General features: G+C 36.7%; 1 protein-coding gene and 2 long non-coding RNA genes across 9 annotated transcripts in view; 2 read left to right on the top strand and 1 right to left on the bottom strand.

Moving 5' to 3' along the window:
* Positions 1-17,465, top strand: part of LOC117875218 — a 40,758-nt gene extending 23,293 nt beyond the window's left edge. For 2 of the 5 annotated variants that reach the window (XR_004645221.1, XR_004645219.1), the window contains exons 3-4: positions 3,603-3,715; positions 5,052-5,796. This is a non-coding gene — a long non-coding RNA (uncharacterized LOC117875218). Of the gene's footprint in view, positions 1-3,602; positions 3,716-5,051; positions 5,797-8,510; positions 8,744-13,896; positions 16,162-16,958 lie in introns of those variants that run through there. The other 3 variants (XR_004645220.1, XR_004645222.1, XR_004645223.1) reach the window with 3 other exon arrangements.
* BMP5 (bone morphogenetic protein 5) overlaps positions 1-25,548 on the bottom strand; it is a 73,055-nt gene that overhangs the window by 44,700 nt on the left and 2,807 nt on the right. The window contains exon 1 of one of the 3 annotated variants that reach the window (XM_034766300.1): positions 18,098-18,191. The exons of the other annotated variants lie outside the window; for them this stretch is intronic. Within the exon in view, the coding sequence (XP_034622191.1) occupies positions 18,098-18,176 (79 nt within the window). The 5' untranslated portion in view covers positions 18,177-18,191. Of the gene's footprint in view, positions 1-18,097; positions 18,192-25,548 lie in introns of those variants that run through there. 3 annotated transcript variants of the gene reach the window in all.
* Positions 22,638-25,548, top strand: part of LOC117875217 — a 33,585-nt gene continuing 30,674 nt past the window's right edge. Inside the window, exon 1 of the long non-coding RNA XR_004645218.1 lies at positions 22,638-23,981. This is a non-coding gene — a long non-coding RNA (uncharacterized LOC117875217). The remainder of the gene's footprint in view (positions 23,982-25,548) is intronic.

Here is a 25,548-nt window from a genome sequence, read left to right as displayed (position 1 = left end):
AAAACTTTGAAATTATTTTCAGAACTGTATTTAAAGCACCTCTGTCAACTCTCAATGCCAGGCCCTAAGTATGCACCTATTATTTAGTCTTTTAAAACATAACTGGAAATGGATTTAATTAATATATAATACTTTAAGTGTGCAGATCTGTTGACAAGTTTTGCTTTGTCAGTATGTATAACATACTGCACAGACAGGTTTCAGAGTAGCAGCCGTGTTAGTCTGTATCCGCAAAAAGAAGAACAGGAGTACTTGTGGCACCTTAGAGACTAACAAATTTATTAGAGCATAAGCTTTCGTCCACGAAAGCTTATGCTCTAATAAATTTGTTAGTCTCTAAGGTGCCACAAGTACTCCTGTTCTTCTTCATACTGCACAGACTATATTATCTATAAGAAAGTATATTTACTTCAGTGAAGATGAAATTTCTCTTGACTGACAAAGAACCATAAAACTCCTCTCTAAACAAACTCAAGGAGTTAGGTAGCCCAAATGCACATTTTGACTGTAAGGATCCCAAAATTTTGTTCCAAGTTAGACAGAAAGTCAAGACAGAAAAGAGGCAGAAGCATGTAAACTAGCCACTCTGCAGCCAAAGATAAATGGGCTGCCACTGAAGAGAAACAGGATACAGTCTATTTATTACCTCCATCACTAGCTCCTAAACAGCAAGATATATATTGATATCAGACCAGTTTTTAAAGAAATGAGATCCCCTGACCGGCTTACTTAATGCACCAATAAAGGATCTATATTTTAAACACGACGACAAATCAATTTCTGTTTTATTGTTCGCAGCTAGACTTTGTACTGCACATTCTTGGAAAAGTGGACCCTTTGAGTGGAATTACAGTATAGAAAAATATGGCCTATCCTTGAAATGGAAAAGCAATCACACCAAGTACATACACAAGAGAAGTGTTAAAAAGAGCATCAGAATTTAGAAATTTTGTCAATTTTTTTAGCACACTCAAAGGAGGAGGACACCCCAGCCAACAAGCTAGAATCTTTAGCCAGGTTCTTGGAATATTAACCTGATCCTGAATAAGTAATAAGTAATGTATGATGTAGTATGTTAACATGTTATTGTAACTGTGCCTCAACAAAAAGTTTTTAAAAATACACATTAAAACTTTCATTACTGAGACGGAGTACAGCATGAGTTAGCACATGCAATCACAATGAATTGTTCAGGGATGCTTTTGGTTTGTTTTTGTTTTTTAATAGAGTGAAGATCTTGCTATAAATTATTAATGTCATAACTGAGAATTTGAAGAGTACTTGGGAGCAGAATGTGCCAAAAGTTTTCATTTTAAAAATATTTTAAAAATAGAATTAATTCAGGGCCCAATTCTGCAACCCTTTGATTAGTACTTATTGAGGGAGTTCAGTGGGAGTTCTCATGTGGGTAAGTGCTACTCACTGGTGGCAGAATTAGGCCCCAAATGGGGATTTCAAATCCCAGGATTACTGGTCTGGTTTTCATGTCTATCTACTTAGCAGTAAATTCAAATTAATAACATTTGTATGGAAACAGTAAGTATCCCCCATGTCATAACTCGGACACAAATAGGATCAGTATTTACAACACACCATATTACAGCATTGATAGTACTCTCCTAGAAGTACACACAACTGCTGAATGAATACTTAGCATTTGCTGTTGAATTAAACAAAATTAAATGTATTAAATAGGGCTAACACGCATTTTACTTATCTATTTATATTATTTCAAAGAAAAGGCACTGCTGCAATATGGAACACACACACACACACACACACACACACTCTGTTGTTCTAGTGCATTTCTTTAGTCCTGATCTTCTACTAGACAGGACAGAAATTACAGTCAGACAAGTTGAAAAAAACAGAGGTAAATTCCAGAAAAATAACTGACTGTCCAAATAAAGAATTGAATAAAAATAAAAACCATAGGTGAAATCCTGGCTCTACTGAAGTCGATGGATAAACTCCCACTGACTTCAGTGGGGTTGGGATTTCACACTGTACATTTCAGTATACCAAGATGAGAACCTTAAAAGCAAACATCGGTGAACTAGAATGCCTAGCAATTAAAGTAAATTTTGAAATAGACATTACTGACACATGATGGAATTTTTAAAAAAAAACAAACAGTATGATGTACTAATAGCTATCTACGAACCATAAAGGAGGTCAGATTAGGTCATAGAAGTGGGGGAGTAACATTCTTCCTAAGGAAGTCCATATAATCCATTGAAATAAAACTTCTTAGTAGAGAAGGTAATACAATAGAATCTGTATTACAAACCACACACCCCTACATTAACTCTATATTAGTAAGGGATTCCCTTCTGCCAAGGAAATCCTTTTCTGTCCATTCAGGGCAGCTTTCAGGTCCTTTTGCGTGCTAAAGTGGCACAAAGGAAGCCATGGTGTCATCCAGGATCTGGTCCCATGACAAAAAGATTTTAGCTTCATAGATGGAAGTTTCTGAAAGTTATAAGACTCTGAAACACAGGTTCTTATAAAGGAAACACTTAAGCAACCTTAAATATTTACTCCTCCAATTTTCATATGCACACACACACACACACACACACACACCAATTCACTAGCTGAAATGCAGCCATCACAGGGATGGATCACAACCGCTATTTAATGTACAGCAATACTATGCAACAGTTAATAACAGGAAGTGAGGAAATATATCTTAACCATTTGAATTGGAAGGGGAACTTAAATAAATGGAATATAATTACTCAAACTGGAATTTGACTAGAACATCAGAGCAAATGCTGTTATAAAAGGTCAGAAGAGATCTTAAGTTGTTACAATTGGCCAGGACCTAGGTTCCAAGTCTCAACTTAAAAACAGAACTTCCAACTTACATGTTTAACATTACATTGGGGCACCAGTTCACCACCAGCTCAGGGGGATATTAACAAGAAATTACTGAGTAGATGGCAAAGAACGTTTTTTTGCCAGCCATCAATATGCATTCATACTAAAGTAAATTACAAAAAGAAAAAAAGACAAAAGCCACATCTAAGAGTTGCTTTATAAAATGGATCATCATTGATCTCAAGAAAAAATATTGGGTTCATTGATATCGATGGAACTGCACCAATTTTCACTAGCAGAGAATTTGATCCGCTGGGGGGGAAAATATATATAGTATGATATCCTGATAGTTTATAATTGAACTATATATCTCTAAATAGGTATAGAATAAGTCTGAGTAAATATAATATACCAAGCACCATTAACAACAACTTTATCACAAAGGGACAGCATACAGTAAGTAAAATTAAATTCTTCATGTCGGACTATTGGTGACATCATAGCAGAATTTTCATAAGCCTTCTTGATCAATTGCTAGCTCTCCACACTCAGAAGCTGACCTCCTAGTGATCTACCTCATACCATCTATCCATCTCTTCACTGGTCATCCCCTAGTAGGATGACCTACTACCATCCCTTCCACAGTAACTTTCTCAAGGTTATTTTCATTGCTATGCCTGATGTGCAAAGTACATAAATTTGCACTTGCTGATTTCTGACAACTGGGTTTGCTTGTCTCCAAAACTGCTCCTAACATATGCATTCGTCTTCTTTTCCAGCCAGGAGATACCCGAGAGTCTTTGTCAGCACTGTATCTCAAAGGCTTCAATTTTCTTCTTGATACGCTTCAAGATGCAAGAGTTTTTCCAAACTTTCATGAGGGAGGCCACGGGTAAGCAAGCCATTCCTAATAGTCTTCCAATTTCTTGTACAGCGTAATATGGGATATTACGCAGGCTATTTAATTGGATAACTAATTTCATATAAGAGTTTGTGTCTTTCAAGCTTTAAAAACATTTCTCATTCATGCTGGTAAATTGCGACAAGTATGTAAAATCCAAGCCTTCTTAAACTACTGAATAAAAATTAAAGACATATTGTTATAGGATGATTTTTACAAGCAATACTGTGGACAAGATCCCAGTTTGTCTTCATAGATTCCAAGGCCAGAAGGGACCATTACGACCAGGGGTGTTCAGAAGTGGGGGCAAGCAGGGTCATGCCTCCCACAGTAATGAGCAGGGGCACAGAACTTCTCTGGCCCTAGGGAGATGACAGCTTTTTCTGCCCTTCCCCCCCCCATGGGCTGTGGCAGGGGCATAGAAAATGCCCCATCAAAAGTGGTCACATTTTTATTCCTGCTCACGCCCGTTTTTATAACTATCTAGTCTGACCTCCTGTATAACACAGGCTACACTTCTCCAAAATAATTCCTTGAGCAGATCTTTTAGAAAGACATCCAATCTTGATTTAAATATTATCAGTGATGGAGAATCCACTAAAAGCCTTGGTAAGATGTTTTAATGGTTAATTACTATCACTGTTTAAAAGATATGCCTTATTTCCATCTGAATTTGTCTAGCTTGAACTTCCAGCCACTGGCTCATGTTATACCTTTCTCTGCCAAACTGATGAACCCATTATTAAATATTTGTTCCCCTTATAGATACTTAAAGACTGTAATCAAGTCACCCCTTAAGCTACTCTTGGTTAACAAAATAGACCAAAGAACTCAATCTATCACTAGTTTTCTAAACTTTTAATCATTCTCATGGCTCTTCTCTCAACCGTCTCAAATTTATCAACAGCCTTCTTGAGCACCAGAACGGGACACGGTATTTCTGCAGCTGTCCCACCAGCACAAATATTGAGATAAAATAAGCTCTCTACTCAAGATTCTCCATTTTATACATCCCAGGACAAAATGGGAGCTCATGTATAGATGATTATCTGCCAACCCCCTCCCCAAATATTTTTCAGAGTCACTGTTTGTGACTGCTTCCCAGGATAGAGTCCCACATCCTGTAAGCATTGTCTACATTCTTTGTTCCTAGATGTATACATTTATATTTAGCCATATTAAAACAAATATAATTTGCTTGCGCCTAGTTTACCAAGTGATCCAGATTGCTCTGAATCAGTGACCTGTCCTCTTCATTATTTACCACCCCCACCCAAATTGTGTGTCATCTGCAAACTAACAGGGATGATATTATGTTTTCTACTAGGTCATTGATGAAAATCTTGAATAGCTTGGAGTTAAAAAACAATCTCTACAGGAGGACCTCACTGGAAACAAACCTGCTCAATGACAATTTCCCATTTACATATTACATTTTGAGATCTAACCATTAGCCAGATTTTAATCCACTTAATATGTGCCATGTTACTTTTATATCAAGTTAGTTTGAAAGGATCTATTTTCCAGAAACCCATGTTGATTTGCATTCATTACATTACCCTCCTCGTTTTTTTATTAATCAAGTCCCATATCAGCTAGTTCATTATCTTGCCCAGGTTCTATGTGAGGATGACAGGCCTATAACTACCCAGATAATAATGTTTATTCTTTTAAAAATTGACACAAAATTAGGTTTGTTCCATTCTTCTGGAATTTCCACAGTGCTCCAAGACTTATTGACAATCCACATTAACTGTCCAGTTAGTTTCTCAGTTAGCTCTTTAAGAATTCTTGTGTGCAAGTTGTCTGGACCTGCTGATTTAACAATGTCTAACTTTCATAGCTTCTATTTAAAATCCTCCATAGATACTCAAGGAATGGAAAGACTATCACCTTATGATTAGATGATATCATCTGTTTCTTCCACAAATATGGAACATAAATATTGACTGAATGCTTCTGTCTTCTCTAATAGAATTATTATTGATAATTCTACCATTTACATCTAATAATGGATCAATGCCCATTGTCAGGATTCTTTTTGTTCCCAAACCTCTTTTTTTTAAAAAAAACCCTGCTTTTTATAGCCCTTAACTGTGCTGGCCATAGATTTTTTATGTCCCTTTGCCTCTGTTAGGAATTGTAGAAAATTGATAACTTCTGATTTATATTCATTACTATCAACTTCCCCTTTCTTCCATTTATTTTATATAATACATTATTTTTAAGAGCTGCCTTCAGTTCCCCTGTAAACCAGATCTGTTTCTTAAGCAGTACAGAATGCGGGATTGTGGTTTTTGTCATTTAATAAGGTGGTCTTAAAATGATTCCTAATTATAATTCACAATGTTCTGATTAAATTCTTCCTCCCAGTTGATATGCCTCATAACTGCTTTTAGCTTTGTGAAATTGGCCCAATTAAAGCACCACCTATATATGTTAGTAGTCTGGACTTTACTCTGGTTGCATGTTATAAATGTGATCAACCCATATTAAAGCTGTGATATTTTACTACTTAGCTTATTGTCACTGTTTCACTGTTAAATATACTTGCACAGGCAAAATATGGGGCTTATAGATCATGTGACTGTAACAGGTCACTTAGCCTAATCTCACTAAATTTCACTGTTTGAATTCTTTGCACAAGCACTAAAGTAAACTAGTCAGTTTTAACTACCTCAAGGTGAGAGAGGTTACAGTAAGCTGATATACTACAAACTACATTCGTTTACATCTTGAATACAATGAAATGATAGTTTATCTACAGTAAATACTTGTGGTTATCTGACAAAACAGGCCAAAGGTTCCAGGAGTTTTCTCCTGAAGTTACCCAGTCCTGCCTCTAATGACTGATAATTGAAAGCAGAGGCTGGAAATATCAAATGTGGTAGGTGACAGATAAGCAACAGATTAATGCAAATACTCTGTTACAGGACACTAAAAGGTCAGAGGCCCCAGGAATTAGCTATTGTGCTACTGTGAAAAGACAGACATCAAACAGCTATTTACAGCAGTCTTACTCTTCTCTCCAAAAATTCAAATGACTAGAAATCTATTCTTACTTCCTTTGGCTACACTTTATATAACATTATATACAACAAAATAACAAGAGGTCTGATCTAGAGCAAGGTGAAAGATAAAACCATTGTTTTCCCATATGCAAATATTTTAATTTAATGCATTGAAGAAAAATTATGAGCCATATTCAGACCACCATTCATGTTCTACACTTCAAGCACACGAGGAGACCAAGCTAATACCCACAAACTGTAATATCAAGCTGTGTATCTTTGTGCAGGCTTGCACAGTGTGGAAAGCAAGGAGTCTAAATTTTACAAGCCAGAAATAGGCTTAATTCAAAAAAATATATGTTTCTCTGCTGTACTCTGGAAGCCCTAAAAATGAAGGACCCAATCCAAAGCCTTTTCACTAATCTCAGTGGCCTTTGGATAAGGCCCACACTCTTCTGGAAGATTCAGGAATTTTTTTTTGGTTAAACAGAATCTTAAAATTGAACTGCAGTGAAAAATACTTTAGTTGTTAAAGTGATAAAAACATATTTTAACTGAGAACTTAAACAACAGCATAACAGTAACAGTTTAAATACTATAAGCTTTACTCTGTTTGACAGAACACTAGTAGCCAAATTCTGCACTCCCTACTCAGATAAAACCACTACTGAAATCAATGAGAATTTAATTTGAGCAGAGTGTAAGTCTGCAGTAAGTTAAATTTTCGTTGCAGCACTTTTGGTCCTTGAAGAGTACTTTTATTGAAGTACTATCTATCCATCTATCTATCTAGATATTTAAATGGTGCTGCATTTGTTATTACCACCCTGGTTTTATTTAAGCTAATTACAGGTCTCCAGATGTGGTTTTGAAAGGGTAATATAAATAGATTTTATATATAATAGTCTTTTTTATTAAATTACAGAACATGAAATCTGATGGGTCAAATTCTGCTGCAAGTTACACTAATTTATGTAAGTCCAGAGTCATTGCACTGAATCCAAGGAGGTTATTTGTTTACCAGCTCAGCTGAGCAGAATTTGCCCAGTTGTCCTTAACTGAACTAAAAGATATTTTCTACGAACTGTTTGTCAAAATGCTGTGCAGATCATTCCGGTTTCAATTAAAAAAAAAATAGCTGACTAATGTTTATTAAGTCCAGTCATTTGATAATATCTCTTTCGTACTTACTCAGAATTATTGAAATATATGAATTAGAGCCTGATCCAAAGCAGTGGTGGAGTCTATGGAAAGACTTTAATTCACTGCAGTAGACTGGATCAGAACCTTAGAGAGGAAGGGAACTATTATGGTTAAATCAATCAACCATACTGCAACAAAACTGCACTTTGTTCACCTCTTACAAGGATAGATTAGTTTTAATTATTTATCATTCATAGAATTTTTGTAAATAATTTACTGCAGTATTCAGTATCTTGTAAAAGTCATGAATTCTTAGTATTAAAGGATTTCTCCCAAGCACTTTGCTCTTAAATCTTTGCCAAGAACTGCTGTAACACCACAGGGTTTTTTACTTTTGAGAACAAAAGGGTTTTTATGGGTTAGCCAAATATGAATTTGCAAATGTCCTAGCTATTGGTTAGCTGGGTCTTTGTGACATTCCTCTCAAAACATCCATGTGACATAATCAACTTTAATAAATGGCCGACACCAATTCTGCTACCAGGAAAAAAAGAAAATGGTGTGTGAGAAAAAGTGAAGTGTAGAAGGGTTTGTAGTAAAATCTATTTCCTTCTCCTTTTAATTCCTTTAAGACTCAAAGCTTGAGCAGTTAAAGTCATCAGAATATTCTCCCAGACTTGCCTTCCCCAAAGTTCCCTCTCTCTACAATACTTCCAAGAGCTCCAAGGGACAACATCACAGTGTCTACCAGTGCCCCTCTCCTGCACAGACTCCAACGTGCATCAGTGCAAAGAGACATAACTGGATCTTATCACAAATAAGCTACCAGTATGTTCTACCAGCAGCATCTTCCATTCACTTTATATAGGCTAAAATATCCATGAAATAAATATACATTTTGAAGAAATAACCAGTCTCACTTCATTAACTGTTTTGGTGAAAAGCTAATTTGTAAACATATGGTACTCATTGCATTTATGCCTTCCAAGTCACATGCATTTGCTTTACAAGTCAAAACAAGTATTACACTACAGCTGATCCAAAAATTATTAAATTCTAGAAGGTTTTCAGTTATTGATATTGTAAGTGGAAAAACAGTGCTTCATCTTCCCTATGCTAGTTTGAACCTTGCCAATGCAACAGTATGGATAAGTAACAGCAAAAAAATATGGAGTCTAGTTTCTACTGGAACAGGGTTTGGGAAGTGAAAAGCATTGTGAAAAGCTAAGTATTATTAATTACTATCATCATCATCATCATCACCACCACGCCCACCACCACCACCACCACCACAGAAAGAACTGAAAGTAATTTCCATTATTTCTTGTTTCCATTGTATTTAAGGCTTGAACCTTTGGAGACAAAACTTCCACTGAATCCTGTAGCCCTGATATTTAGCTGTAACACACAGCACAACTATCTCCGCACTTCACTAATCCTGGGCCAGCTGTGTATCAGTCCAGTCCCCTGGCATAAATCAGAGCAGTTTGAGGCTATGCTCTCTTTCCCCCAGCCATGTCACTTATAGTTGGTGGAGGTAGGACTAGCACGGGATCTGTCACTGTGATTCTATGCCACCAACGGCAGTTCTAGCTTTGCTGGGGTAATTAATCCTCCCATAGGCAGCTGAGACAGTTTCAGGACTGTTCTATGCTGCTGATGTGCCATAAAGTGACATGACTGAGGGAAGAAGCTGGATCAAATAATTTTTCTTGTGAAAAACAAATAAGAACCCTTTATTTCATTCTATTACTTTAAATGATATGACAACATTTATTACATAAGCATGCTAGACAGCGATAACCTCACTCAAAATAGTATGCCCGTTAGATACTGGATTGGCATTACCATTTCACTAAGGAAAATAAGTCTTTCAGATGAATAAAGTATCATGTAGGTCTAGATCAGAATATATTAGAGTTCCCATTTCAATCAGGAAATCAAATTTTCCACATTTATTTCATGTCCTGTTAGGAGACTAGTTTTTACTATACAGCCCTTTATTAATGAAGGCATCTAAGATAATTCATCCGAACACCATGTGAGCAAGGATATTTATTTTCTCTGCTTTTTCAGTTAAGTCAACTATTCGGACGGCTATGGTTTAGAAAAATCAAGTACATATTGATATGGTCTGTCAATAATCTATTATTTTTCCTAATATTTAGCTCTAGTTTTCTCCCATACCAAATGGTTGCAATGAAAGGTAACAATTATAGCCAGGTTTCTTTCCAAGCCTAAAGGTCAGGATGTCAGGCCAACGCAGCCTGCAGATTAGTGAACCACAGGGGGGAAAAAACTGCTTGAGAACTAGCTGTATACAATGAAAGCTCTGAAACTTTTATTGCTATTGAACGTGTCAGGTTATATTTCAAATCCAGATTCCTGAGCTGAGTATACAGTACATGCAGGAATCGAAGGAATACACACACACACACACACACTTCTTTTTCCTCATTCTTGAAACTTTCAGCACCAAATTCTGCCCTAACCTACACCGAGTGCAATCTCATCCAAGTCACTTGCTTTTTGATTCAGCAAAGTTTGAACAGTAACTCAATTTATACATCGGGGAAAAGTTGGTCAGAATTTGGTCCGAAAATGGGTGTACGTTATAACTGATTTAGCATTCAAAGAATTTGAAGATGGAGTGTAACTTGTGAAAAGGCTGAAGGAAAATGTAGGACCATAAGGCAACTTTCAGGAGTGTATAAGCTGAAGCACATTTTATCTTCTCGCTTCCTGTTAGTTACTTCTCTTACTATATACCCCCTTCCACTGAATCACGGCAAGTTATTTGACCACTGCTGAATTCAGCTGAGAGTCTTCCCTGTGAGCTCTACCTTCTTACTTCAGGGTCAACTTGCCCTACTAAGGTATGAATCAGTTTAGTATTGCTCTTTAAATTTACCTACTTTTAGTGGGTTACTGATGTTTTAACATTACCCACACTACCAATTCAGAATTATCAGTGAATCACATTTTACATGAAATAAGAAATAAAGCAGGAAACAATTTCTGGTTAAGAAAACCAGGAATTAAAATTTAACCCTTCAAATACTCATTGACTGAATAGGCAACTATATGCTATGACTACTAATAACTGTGCTGAATGATGAACTTCCAACTATTTCATTTTAGAATGCTGCATTTTAACTTTGACTAAACATTAAACAAAATCAAGCCAGCTGTAACAATGATCATAAATGAATGAATAAATAAATAAATGAAATTAAAAATATCCAGAACATACAATTTCGAGAAAACAGAAAAAAGCATATTATAGATGATCAGTTTACGAGAATATTTGATGTGTCAAAGTAATTCTAGTGAGACATTGTAAATACACTGATGTTTGCAAAAACAATATAATTTAACATATTTTGGGCCAGATCCTGACCTATTAGAAGTATGTGTACCTCCACTGAAATCAGTGAAGCTACACAGATTTACACCAGTGGATTTAAACCACCCTATATATTTTATGCCTTCCATGTTCTAGTTCTGCAATTTATGCAACAGTGTCATTTTATTGATTATTGTAAAAGTACAAGGAAGTAGTTTAGTTAAAGCATACCAAAAATCTGCAAAGTGAAAAAGGACATTCATCCTTACTGATAACATCCTTATACTGGACATGCTTGTCATAGTAATCAGAGCTGAAGTATTTGCTTCAGTGTGTGTTTGGATCATGATTTATTCCTGGCCAAACGATAGGATGGGAACAATGAAAACGTTTCTTATGCACCCTAACATTTCTTACATTGGGCACCTTTGCTGAACTGTCCACCATGAAACCCAGAACTCTTTCCTGAATAATTAAAGTGAATTCAGAACTCACCAATCTGCATGAACACTGAATAATTCTTTCCCAATGTACAGTACCTTACATTTATCAACCGGTTAAAAAGAGATGCATTGGATTTGGGGAAGATTGCATGACTATGGATCCATCATGCTCCCCACTACCAAAGTGCTCCAGGTGCTGCAAGTCAAGCAGCATGTTGAAAGCCCCCCAATTTTCTTCCCTGCCTCTGTAGTAGTAGGAGCATTCGGCTGATGCCAGTTTGTCTGCCTGCGAAGAACTCATGCGAAGTTTATCCATGGGCAGCACCACAATAGATGCCTACCCCTAACCTAGCATGTAGCTGTTGATTGTTTGGATTACTAGGAGCGCGAGACAATCAGAACAGTCATGTTGATTGTAGAGTCATACATCAATATAATTAATCTCTGGAATAATTAACACAATCTCAAGATGCATTTTATGTGCTACAACTCCAGCTGCTTGGCTGTTAGCTGAGCTTAAATTTAAGAGACGGATACTTGTGTTTGGTAAATTGAGCACTAACGTGGTACTTCATATTTTTATTTCAAATGGTATGTTTTAGAGCCAGACAATGAGGAAAATTTGACATTTACAATACAGTGCAGGTTCTACCTTTTTCTTGGCTGCTGTTTATACTATGCTCTTGTTTCTCCTAGGACTAAAAATGACTACTGGCCTAATCTCTGATGATAGGCCTATTTTTCTATTAAATGTAATTTGGAACCACTTGTTGCCCAGCCCATGATTGCACCCTACCTTTTGGGGCTACCGTGCTTCCCTGTTCTTAATAATATAAGTTCCTCTCCTGAAGGCAAGCTGGAACAATTTGGTTGGAGCTGGCCATAATATATCCCACTAGTCCAAAGGGATGTTCATGCCATGTTAACAAAGCAGGCTTCTTTCACATCCTGCAGCAAGTAGTGATGTAAACACAGAGCTTGAAATTCCCTTTTAGGAAATTGTACTATAGAGTCTAGTATTCAAATCATCCGATGCTTGCACACTAGTCTGGTCTAGCATAGGTGCACAACTCCTCATTGTATGTTCCCTTTAGGGAATCTGCACATATGTATCAAGCCTGCAATAGTGGGCATGCCCTTTGGTATATATCCATTTGAAAAATCTGGTCTTTAGTTTCAGAATTTAAGTTGGAGGGGGGAGGGAAATATTATTCTCATATATTTAAGTCAGTGCCTTAATTGTAACATAAAAAACCAACACAAAATCCCTATCGTCTGTTCACTCTGTACCATGGGCTACACTCTGGATTTTCTATGATAAAATAAGAAAAAGTACTCTCTAGCCACATGATAGTGTATGCTATAAAGCCTCACTAAACACGATTCCAGAATGTAAAAGGGGAATCAAAAATGTATTGCTGGAAGACTGCTGGTTATAAGGGAACACAAGCACACATAATGAGCTATGGTAGGAAATATCTGAAGTGACTCACTGTAGGCATTAAAAAGAGGAAATGGCTATATTCTGATGTGCCACCTAAAACTGAATTGTGCTGATAAACTTTACTATCTTGTCTTACAATAAACATCCATCACAAAGTTCACCGGAATACAGGCAGCGTTTCCTTTAAGTCATCACATCATATTCTATTATTTCAATTATATTTATTTTTGGCTGATACCATGAAGCTCATTCATGTCTTTATCTCCTTTTGATTAGACTACTGCAATATTCAGCTTGTTGGGGTTGTTTTTTAAAACCAAACAGGATCATGACTAAGCAACTTGAAAGAAGGATAGCATCTTCCATAAGTAAATTCGAACATAGGAACCTAACCTGCAGATTTTGCCTGTGCTACCTCTAAAACTTAGTATTTATTTCAAGATCTTTCAAGAACACTTTTCTTTTCAGAGCCAGGTTCATGAGTAGGTACCAGATCCATCTAGGTTCTTACAATCCAGAGTCAAACAATTTGTAAATTCCAACTAATACATGGCAAACACAGTGTAACTGGACTACTTCTACAATACTCCACAACCACAGTTAGTTCTTCACAAAACACTTAGGAGGTTAATTATCTCTATTTATTCTTTCATACTTCTTAAAATCTTTGGGGCAGCTGGTGTTAATCAGCATTGCTCAATTGAAGTTAATAGAAGTGAATTATTTTACACCAGCGTGGGATCTTGTTTTTCATTTTATTGCTTCTTTTCTTCATCTATTTTCAGACATGAAGCACTCTGAGAACTTCCTTATGAGATCTGAACAACAAAACAATAGCAATGCTATTTGTTGGGAGCCTCTCCCATCTTGCTACACAGTGACATGGAAATCAGTCCCCCAGAGGGCGGAGAAGCAGTATCTTCAACCCTAATGTTCCAAATTCATTAGACAGACATCCTCGCACACACAAATCATGGGACTGGCTTAAAAATCGTGCATTTAAAAAAAATTAAGTTTGGGTTCTTTTTACCTTGTGCTTTTTGAACATTTAAGGGTCACATATTTCTTTGCAACCATAGGACTAGAAACTTCATTGAAACAAAAAACCACAAAAGCTGAGATTCTCACATAAGTGTCAGGACTCCAAGAAGACCACCAAACATCATGAGACTCACAATCAGCTCAGGAGAGATGGCAGCATTAGAGAAGTGAAAGGGGGAAATTCTGGAAAGACAGAATAAGCTCTCTCATGGGAGCAGAGGCACAGATCCCAGGTTATCTTCTTCAAACTCCACTCATTGCTGCTGATACCAGGGACCTATGCTCCTCAATGCAGCATTGAGGCCTTTTGGAAAGCTCCAGGTCCTTATCAGCACTGCCGATCCTGCTCTTCTTACAAAGTAACTGGGACCCTACTTGTGAAATATAGGAGTTTAAAGGATTTATTTTGCAAGCTACTAAGCAACGCTCAACTCCTACTGAACTAAATTGGAGGTTACTCAGATTCTCACAGCACCAGGCTCAAATGCTGTTATTAGTCCTCAACTCCTGGGAGCAGATCCATGAACTCTCTCATCCTTATTTCAAAATGTTACAACAGGATGCAATTAAGTGCAATTAACAAAGGGGTCAAATGGTCATCTGATAAACCCTGGTCCAAATAGGCAGCCTGGAAAGGTCAGGCTGCACAGTACTGATGAGAGAAAAAATAGTATAATTTAAGGACTTTTTTAAAAAGGAAAAATAATAATCCCAGTGTATTAAACTAGAGAGACTTGTGTGCTTTCTGTGTTTTATCTTTATTATGTAGAGACATTTCATAGTAAGTTTGCACAATTTTATACCTTACAGTCAATAACTGGGCAAGTCTCACAATACCTGAGTGAGTTAGGCAGCTTCCCTGGAACTTAAATCTGAGTTTTACTGCTTTAGTCTTAATAATTCTTTGTTTCATCTACATGACTGTCTGTCTTAATAAATATGTCTTGAAGATTATGATTCACACCAATCCACTGACATCTCCTTTTAGAACAATGACACTCTGAAATCCCCAGGAAGAATGCACAGTACAAGCGCAAGGGACTACAAAGCTCTCAAGAGCTAAATCCTATACAAAGTTCACAGCCAGAGTAAAAATAGGGTTCGTGGAGGACAGAAGCCACGGGATTTATGTGGTTGCAGATCCACCACGTCTACCTCTACTGGACAAACAGGGGCTCAGACCTCTTGTTGGTCCCCCAAATTCTGCCTCCACCACTGGGTGAAACCAGTCTTAGACCAATTCTGAAACATCTTTGGCCCTCTGTGCTTATGGAGAGAAAGCAAGGTTTGTCCTAGGGTATTAGAGCTCACAAAGCATGTAAGCTCCATACAAGCATCTTTATTTTACAGATGGAGAAACCGAGGCAGGGCATCTTCGTTTAGAAACAATCTCTCTGGTTTTCTCCCTAATTGTTTCTTGGACACCCCAGGGACTGTCCTTTAGGTCTGGGCTGCAACCATGGCTGAGGTAGACTCTCCAGCTGCTCAGCCTCCATATAGCTTTCCACGTTCCACACAGCAAGTACGACTCACTTGAGGGTGACCAATTAGACCTCAGAATGGCAATCTATTTCATCTAGGACAGAGAAGGACTAATACTCACTGGCAACCTGGGAGATGCCCTGGGTTAAAGAACCTCTGGAGAAGCTGCTCCAAAACTATCTTATTATAGGGCCATTGCCTGAGCCTGCTATTTTCCATCATAAATCACAGCAAAACCATTTGCTGTTGGTGGGCTGCACGCTGGTCTTGCTGTTCCATCATCCACCCTCAGGATCTCTACCATTTTCCCCCTTCCATACCTTCTTTGAAGAGTGGGTTCAAAGAATCCTGTGGCACCTTACATGATGTGTGACCAGGTGCCATTCTCCACCTGATCTAAAGCAAAGCCCTGTGTAGAGTCACCACTACCTCCCTTCCTGTGGTTTGGTTTTATTCATAGATGCTAAGGCAAGAAGGGACTACTGTAATCATTGAATCTGACCTCCTATATAGCACACACCATAGAACTTCCCCAAAATTTTTAAAAAAACATCCAGTCTTGATTTAAAAATGGAAAGTGATGGACAATCCACCACAGCCATTGGTAAATTGTTCCAACAATAAATTACTCTCACTGTTAAAAAATTACACCTTACTTCCAGTCTGAATTTGTTTAGCATCAACGTTCAGCCATTGGTTTGTGTTATACCTTTCTCTACTAGACAGATGAGCCCATTAAATATTTTTGCCCATCGAGATTCTTATACACTGTAATCACGACACCCCTTAACCTTCTCTTTGTTAAGCTAAATAGACACAAGGAGATCAATCTATCACTATAAGGCATGTTTTCTAATCCTTTAATCATTCTCAGAACTTTTCTCTGAACCCTCTCCAATTTATCAAAATCCTTCTTGAATTGTGGGCACCAGAACTGGACACAGTATTCCAGCAGTGTTCACAACAGTGCCAAACACAGAGGTAAAATAATCTCTCTCCTCCTATTCAAGATTCCCTTGTTTATGCATCCTAGGATTGCATTAGCTCTTTTGACCAGAAAGTCATACTGAGAGGTCATGTTCAGCTGATTATCCACCATAATTGCCAAATCTTTTTCAGAGTCGGTGTTTTGCAGGACAAAGTCCCTCATCCTGTACGTATGATCTATATTCTTTGTTTCTAGATGTATACATTTACATTTAGCCATATTAAAATGCATACTGTTTGCTTACACCCAGTTTACCAAGTGTCTCAGATTGCTCTGAATCATTATTTACCACTCCACCAATTTCTGTGTCAGTGATGATTTTATGTTTTCTTCCAGGTCATTGATAAAGATGCAAATAGCGGAGGGACAAGAACCATCCCTGCAGGACCCGACTGGAAACAGACCCCCTCAATGACAATTTCCTTTTTACAGTTACCTTTTCAGACCAATGAGTAAGCCAGTTTTTAATCCATTTAATGTATGACTAGTTAATTTTATATAATTTGTTTTTTTTAATCAAAGTGTCATGTGGCACCAAATCAAATGCCTTACAGAAGGCAAAGTATATTACATGAACACTAGTACCTTTATCAATCAAACCTGTAATCTCATCAAAAAAAATATATCAAGTTAGGGTCAGACAATTTTCCATAAACTCATGTTGATTGCATTTATCACATTACCTTCCTTTATTTCATTATTAATCAAATCCTATATCAGCCGCTCCAGTTTCTTGCCCAGGATCAATGTCAGCCTGACAGGACTATAATTCCCAGATCATACCTTTTATCCTTTTTTTTTTAATTTGACACATTAGCTTTGTTCCAGTCTTCTGGAACTTCCATAGTTCTCCAAGACTTATTGAAAATCAATATTAATGGTCCAGCTAGCTCCTCAGCTAGTTCTTTTAAAACTCTTGTATGCAAATTATCTGGAACTGCTGATTTAAAAATGTCTAACGTTTGTAAGCTTCTGTTTAACATCATCCAGAGAAACCAGTGGAATGGAAAGAGTGTTACCACCATATGATGAGACTGCATCATTTGTTTTTTCCCCAAATATAGAACAGAAATATGTACTGAATTACCTCTGCCTCTTATGCATTATTATTGATAATTCTACCATTTCCATCTAGTAATGGACCAATACCCTGTCAGTATTCTTTTCTTCCTAATACATTTTAAAAACTCTTTCTTATTGTCCTTAACCTGCAGGCCAAAGATTTCTCATTGTGTCCCTTGACTTCCCTTATCAAATTATTAGCACAGAAATTAATATCACCACAACATAAAAAAGTCAGCTTAACCTTCTCCCCAGGCAAATTATACTATTAGTAAATTACTAATTAGCCATTCTGTCCACATCAGGAAGACTATCAGATGTGTTTTTGACACACACACACACACAAATATTTCCATATATCTAATTGTATATAAATAATTTTAAGAAAGAGTATTTTACAACTGAATACATACATTTTTGTTCTGTGTTTGTATAGCACCTAGCAGAATGGGCTCCTGGTCCATGACTAGGGCTCCTACATGTTACAGCCATACTGTACTATATATAGATAAGAAAGAAAGAAAGAAAGAAAGAAAGAAAGAAAGAAAGAAAGAAAGAAAATGGATGGCTATATGTATGCACACCCATCCTTTTAAAACTTCACAGATTAAAGACCGTTTCCTTCACAAATAAAAAAATGGTTAAGAGCCATTATCATTATCAAGACAGTAAATATCATAAAACCGTTACATACTATGCCCACACCTTAAATACTGCATGCAGTTCTGTTCTAAAAAAAGATATCAGCACTGGAAATGGTACAGAGAAGGGCAACAAAAAAAGATTAAGGGTATGGAACAGCTTCCATATGAGGAGAGATTAAAAAGACTGGGACTGTTCAGCTTGGAAAATTGAGGACTAAGGGGGGATATGACAGAGGTTTATAAAATCATGACTGGTGTGGAGAAAATGAATAAACAAGTGTTATTTACCCTTTCACATAGTACAAGTACCAGGGGGTCACTCAATTACATTAATAGCAGCAGGTTTAAAACAAACAAAAAGAAGTGCTTCTTCATTCAATGCACAGTCAACCTGTGGAACTTATTGTCAGGGGATGTTGTGAAGGCCAAAAGTCTGACTGGGTTTAAAAAGAATTAGATACATTCATGGAGGATAGGTTCATCAATGTCTATTAGCCAAGATGGCCAGGGATGCAATCCCATGCTCCAGATGTTCCTATGCCTCTGACTGCCAGATGATGGGACTGGACAACAGGGGATGAATCACTCAATAACTGCCCTGTTCTGTTCATTCCCTCTGAAGCATCTGGCACTGGCCACTGTTGGAGGAAAGAATACCAGACTAGATGGTCCATTGCTCTGACCCAGTATGGCCATTCTTATGTTTTTATGTGCAGGAACTGGGTAGGCCATTGGGACTTTGCAATAGGTATTCATTTAATTTTATTCTTTTTACTGTAGTTTAAATACATAATACAGTGGTGAAGAAATCTAATTCATTTAAAAAAAAACTATGTGTAAAGGGTCTTCATGGGCCAAATTCTCTGCAAACATGAATGGGTAAAATATTAGACATTATAGGTGACATCAGGTACAGCAGCAGAGAATTTAGCCCTAAATATTAGGTATTTATATGGATGAAAATACTATTGGTCATACTGCTAAGGTCTGATTCAGCCTTCAATATTGTATCCCTTCAATATCCCTTCAACAAGGGAGAACTGGAGGAATTTTTTTTCTAGTTTGTTGGTTGCCAACAATGGATGCATACCATGTACTAGCATTGATAGTTCAGGTTTTCCTGACTAGATTTCTAGGCTGCCACTCATTACTTTAGTAATGTGCCTTTGCGCTGGCCCCCACTGTGTCATTGCCGTCTATCAGTTGTGCATGCCCCTATCTGCAAAAGAGGATGGGCCGCTCCAAGTTCTACTCTTATCATTGTGGGTACTACACACATCATTAAATAGGAGGAGACAGAGAGTGGATAATACCATAAGCATAGTCTAGTATACTGGCACAATTGCTCAAAATGGTTGGAAACAACTGGCTTGGTTTGACTACTGAAGGATCTCTCTCTAATACTCTGGTCAAAATACAGGACCATAAAACCAATACTGTTGTACTCATTTTACATAAATTTTTGCACAGAAATCAAGTCTGAAAATACAATACAAAATACAAACCAACTCTTGCCCCCATGAACCCCACCCGCAAACTAAATGAGCTGTTGTCAGGCCTGACAAGTTCTGCCTGCTGTAGGACTTGTGTGTTTTATAGGAAATTTTAGCCAGGGGTGTTATTTTAAGAGAAGAGCAAATGGGGAAACCCCATGGCCTAGCCAATAAAATATGAACTTTAGGTGCAATGAAGTACTCATAAATATAACTTGGAACAAGAGGATTCATTGTTCCTCCTGATCCCTTTTAGATGATCCTCTGATCTCAGCCTCTCTGAATGCGTCATGGCAGCCCTCATCCTTTAACCTGTGGCTTTTAAAAGCTCGCTACTATGTTATTTATGACTATAGTGTCCATAGCCAGTCTCTGTGCGCCCTACACACACATAATGGGGGAGACGGGGCTTATTTTGTTTTGTTAGGATGAAAGGATTTGTATCTGGAACTGAATGGTTTGGGGACATTGAAGAAGTTACTTTGCTATAAGGGAGGAATTGGAGGATAAAGTATTCAATTCCCTACTTCCACCTGCATGGCTTAAAGAGCACCTCCTCACTCCCGTCTTCATCTTGTGACCTTTCATTCTCCTGTCTCTCTTTTAACACCACCTCCAATCTAAGAACTTTATTGGCATGACAAGGTATACAAGTGTCGCCAAAGGGAATACATCACGTTCCATATCAGCGATTCCAATGGGGTCACTCTGTCGAACTGCCCTCATTCATTCTCTCCTTTGTCATCTTTATCTCATTCATTTTTCTTAAAGCATTATTCTAATTCACTGACTCGGCAGCAAAATGAAACTGCATAAAATTAAAGTTCAGTGACCCACCTTCGCTGACAGGGAGGAGGACAAGGAGGAGACAATGGAAAGAGTGTGGGAAATAATCACAAGTCTCATAGCAGCCAGAGTTCTCCTGAAGCCCCGGGGGAGCCTTTCTTTAGCAGGAGGCTGCAATTGACACTTCTTAAACTGGTCGTCCTCAGCTATGTGGGAATACAAGACTGCACCTCAAATGATTATCAATTTTCTGCTAAACTCAGCCTGTAGGCCCAAGAAAAGCAGAGCAAAGGAAGTGTCATGGCTAGAAAGGGGCTGCTCATGTCAGATATCCAGTTACTCAGGCTGTAGGTGGGTGGCAATGGTAAAACTCACAATATCACATTCAGATAAGGCAATAATAGCAGCAGTAAATGTAAAAGACCACATCTGTACCAAGATTGGCCTGTTATCTCAGAATTTCTAGCAAGGCTGGGAGTTAGGAAAAGGGCAAGGGCATGAAAGTCAAGAGGGCATCTCCACATCCCCACTAGAGACTTGTTACTCCTTGAAGATCCTCCTCAGAGAGTGAGTCCTCACCAGCCTCTCTCTTCCTCTTTTGTAGCTAGTCACTAGGAATTGATGTTTTCTGAGGAAAATATGTATTGTACAATACACACAATCCCTATGTCCCCACCCCAAGCTGCGTTTAGTTTGGAAAAGCAACACATATTAAAGAAAAAGAAGCAGAACCAGGTCAACCATCCTTCCAATGGGAAAATATTAATATTTTAAATATATATTTATGTACAATTTTAGAGAGAGAGAGAGAGAGAGAGAGAGAGATTGATTCTAGATATCCCTTCACCATGCACTTCTGAACATCTGCTAAATCAGTTTCTCTTCAGTTATCTGCAATTTCTTTCAAATCTGTCGGCAAGGGAAGTCAGACAGTTTTATGCCCCAGTTAATGGAGAGCTTGACATATTTTTGGCTGAGTTGCTACAACAATTTACTTGAATGTAAAGTGTTAACTTTGGCAAAGAATTAACTGACAGTTATAAAAATATTATTTTGTTAGATGATATTCATGCAAAACACACAAACCTATCTAGAGGTATGTCTATATAACTCATAACATTCATGTAACATGAGAAATTTCCAAGGAAATATATAAATATGAAGTGATAAAGCGATATAGTTTTAGGATGCAAAGACGGACAAATATTTCCCTTTTGAAATCCTAACAACCTGCTCTGTCATAATGTAAAAATTGGTTAGCCCTGACTAACAAATTATTAGAGATTGGTGAGTTATTGGTAGTGAATAAGTTATTCAATGAATTTGTCTTTTTGTTCCTGTAACAAATTTGTTCATTACTCAAAACTGTTTGGGAACTTTAATTTTATATATTTACATATTCACTTGTTACTCATTGTTTGTGGTGTTTGATTGGACTTCTAAATCACATTAGATTGTTTCTGTTCGCTAACTGGATGACTAAAAATTTTATTGTGAAGGGAAATCAAAGGAGATTTTAAGTTGCCAGCATGGCTCTTGTTTGGATAGTATTAGCAAGACTTACTTGCTACAAAGTTTCTTGCAAAACTTTCACTTGTATGAAAATTCACAGAAAACAAAGAAAAAACAGTGATTTTTGTAGTTTCCATTCAACATCGTCATGAAGTTTTTTGCAGTATTTGCCCAACTATACAAATAGTTAAGTTCTGTGGGCTATTTTATTTAATCTTCATTCATTTCTATAATAGCATCTGTCTGTTTAACACAAGATAATAAGAGCACCACTTGCATCACTTTCATTAAGGATGTTTCAATGTTTCCATTAGAAACTTGTATTTTTGTGAGGTAAATACTGTACTACATCCAAAGAAATTCACTCATAGCTAAAATTAAGCCTACAAGGTCAGAAACTGACCACCTTTTTTTTTTAAACCATACAAAAAGTTTGGCCATTCCTAAGTGCTAAATGAATACAGAAGTTAATAGTTTCTGATGCTCTTTGAATTCATATATTAAAACTAGCTCAGTTTCCGCTATTCTTGACATTTTCTTGCTTAGTTTGCCATATCCTTCACTAATGATTGGTTACTTTAGCATGGGAGTTTATAGCAAGTCAATTATTTTGGTTTAAGAAACTAGCTACTGTACAGACACAATGGCTAAATATGGATAGGAGCCCCTGTTTTATTTTACATAACTCAAATAGTAATAAATAGATTTGTAAGTATTTTGAGTAAAAACATAGTACAGCCTTAAAATGACTTCAGAAAAGTTGTTTTCTATCATATTTGTAATATAGAATAAACAATAGGCTGTAATGAGTCCATACATGATTCACATTTTACAGAGGAGCGTAAATATGCCTTAAACAAGCAAACTCTCTTTAATTTCAACCTCTGATTCAGTAGCTGACTCCAAAGGGTCTAGTGTGGGGACACTTAATTAAATGTGCAGAATCTAGCCCAAAAACTCCTTATGAAAGAGTAGTTTCTGTTTATGGACATTAGCTGCTTTGTAAAGCTAAATATCACAGTCAGTTCCTTTTTTAAAATAGCATGCAAAGTTCTGGCTGACAAATATAATAATGACCTTCCTATCTGCATTTTTAAAAATTAAAACCATTTTAATGTTAGACAAGAAAATAATAATTGAAAACCAAAGGTTTGATTATTTTTGTATTCCATAATATTACAGTGGCCAAATCTATTCAAACCAAATACAGGAAGACAGAAAACGGAAAAAGCTTATTAAAGGCAAATATCTGCTTACAGCAAGTTTTACAGATGACTTGTAAACAAAAGAAAATATATAGATATATTAATAGAAATGTGGAGAAACCCTTAAGCACAGTGATAGCAGTGCTCATTGTGATGGCATATGGAAAACTTAATCCTTTTACTGGAAATGTTTGAACATAACTGTAAAAATCCTGTCTGTTTCTTTGGTCCAAACTCGACCCAAATTTTCTTTAATTCAATCTTTTTTTTAAGGTTTGGGGTGGGCAAATCCTGACACTTTTTTTTTTCAGCTAACTCCTTCCTTTGACATAATTCCCACTGGACACAGTGAGCAAGGACTGTATAATTATTATAGGATTTAGCTCTTCCCTGGTGAATACGGTGTCATATATGTCATTTTGGAGATCAGCCAAAAAGAAGATGCCAGAACTCTAAGCTGTAGTCACTCACTTGCAACAGTCTGGGTCAAAATGTAACAGGAAAAAACCACCCATGAACAAAACAAAGAAGCTCTGAAGTTGTAGGTTATACGATCAGATTATTAAAAAAACTCTGTAGTTTATTTTGGTGAGGTTTTAGTCTTTGTCTTCTGGACCAACCCTGTTAACGCTTCTGTTACAATCATCAATATTTATGGTGAGTTGCCAATATGCTCAGCATTGTATAAAACATAGGAGAATACGTAGTCCCTGCCCTGTCTATATCGTTTGAAAAAGAAGGGGCCATAATACTGGTGTAAGCAGCATGTGCTTACAGTTTTAATTTTAGACAAGATAAATACGTTAATTTTTTGCTCCTGGTTGCTTGAGGGAACTTGTATAACTTCAGTTCCCTGGGTTGCATTTTTAAAATGTATTTGTAAAAGGTGAGAAGTTTAGAACTCCATTCTGACAGGTAGATTTTTATTGAAATTAGCATGTAAGTGCTGTTTTTGTTCTTCAGTAGAAAGTGATTTGTCCTTCACTGATTTTTATTTTCCCCCAGTTTCTTTTGTAATTTATTGTGTTTCCCATAAGGATGATTTTATTTTTGTAGCTCATAGCTAATAAGACTTCTCCAGCAGGATACTTACACATTTGTTGTTTTACCATATGTGCTTTAAGTAATTATAAATTGGCAATACAATGGTTTAAATTTAAAATGCCAGGATGATTAATCTGCTTTGGAAGCAGTATTGACCATATTAATACTGGCATATAATTAATTAAATACATTGTATCAGTGCAATCTAGGATTACAAAGATTTACTAATTTGATAAATGTTGCTCAATGCTTCAAATCTAAAATGACTTGTGTTCTTTTACTAACAATACCTCAATTTGTATTGATTTTAAGGTATAGTGTTAGCATTAATTTATCAATGCATATTTTCCCCATTATATGTTAACATAGCTTGCTCTCATCTGTCGGGATCTTAAATCATACCAAATGGTTACCTGCTTTAATGACTTATTTAGTCGTACGTTATTATGCTAAAACATGGGCTCATTTAATAAAAATGTTAAAGCTAATCTATATTAGTCATCAATATTTATTATGAATGTTACATAGTGAAGCATGCTATAAACCACAATTACACAGAATGCACACTGTGGAAGGGCATTCAAACTGATTTAGGGTTAAGCCTAATTTAGGTTTAAAATACATTTTAATGGTTTATAGATACCAAACAAAACCTGGAATTTATATAGTATTCTTGAGATTTTAATCATGTCTAATTACTGTAACCACTAGAAAACTCTCACTCCAAGTTTTCAGTTAAAAAATGTAAGACAAAGCATATAATGTTATTTTAAAGGTGTTTTTTTTTAAAAGGAACATGGACCTCAGGGCAGAATGAGAAGCAGAAATATTAAGACACATAGACAAGATTTGCATTCACCTGAATGGGAGTTTTGCCTGTGTAAGCACTGCAGAATCTGGCCAGTCCAGTCTTGATCCCAATCCTGCAAAGACTTATGCACGTATTTAATATTTCATCCTGTAAGAAGTCCTATTAAAATCATCAGGCTTACTCAAAGGGTCAGATCCTCAGACACTGTAGATGGATGTAGCTCAATTGACTTTAATGGAACTGAACTAATTTACACTAGCTGAGGATGTGACCACAGTGTACTAAGTTAAGTACATATGTAAACTTTTGTAGGATTGGATACGTGACTATTACTTAGGAGATCATAGAGTTTCCTATTTTTTTTTAATA

This window comes from Trachemys scripta, chromosome 3, assembly GCF_013100865.1.
Source record: "Trachemys scripta elegans isolate TJP31775 chromosome 3, CAS_Tse_1.0, whole genome shotgun sequence".
NCBI classification, from domain to species: Eukaryota; Metazoa; Chordata; order Testudines; family Emydidae; genus Trachemys; species Trachemys scripta.
Note: the sequence above shows the minus strand (reverse complement) of the source record. Positions and strands in the feature narration are given on the sequence as shown.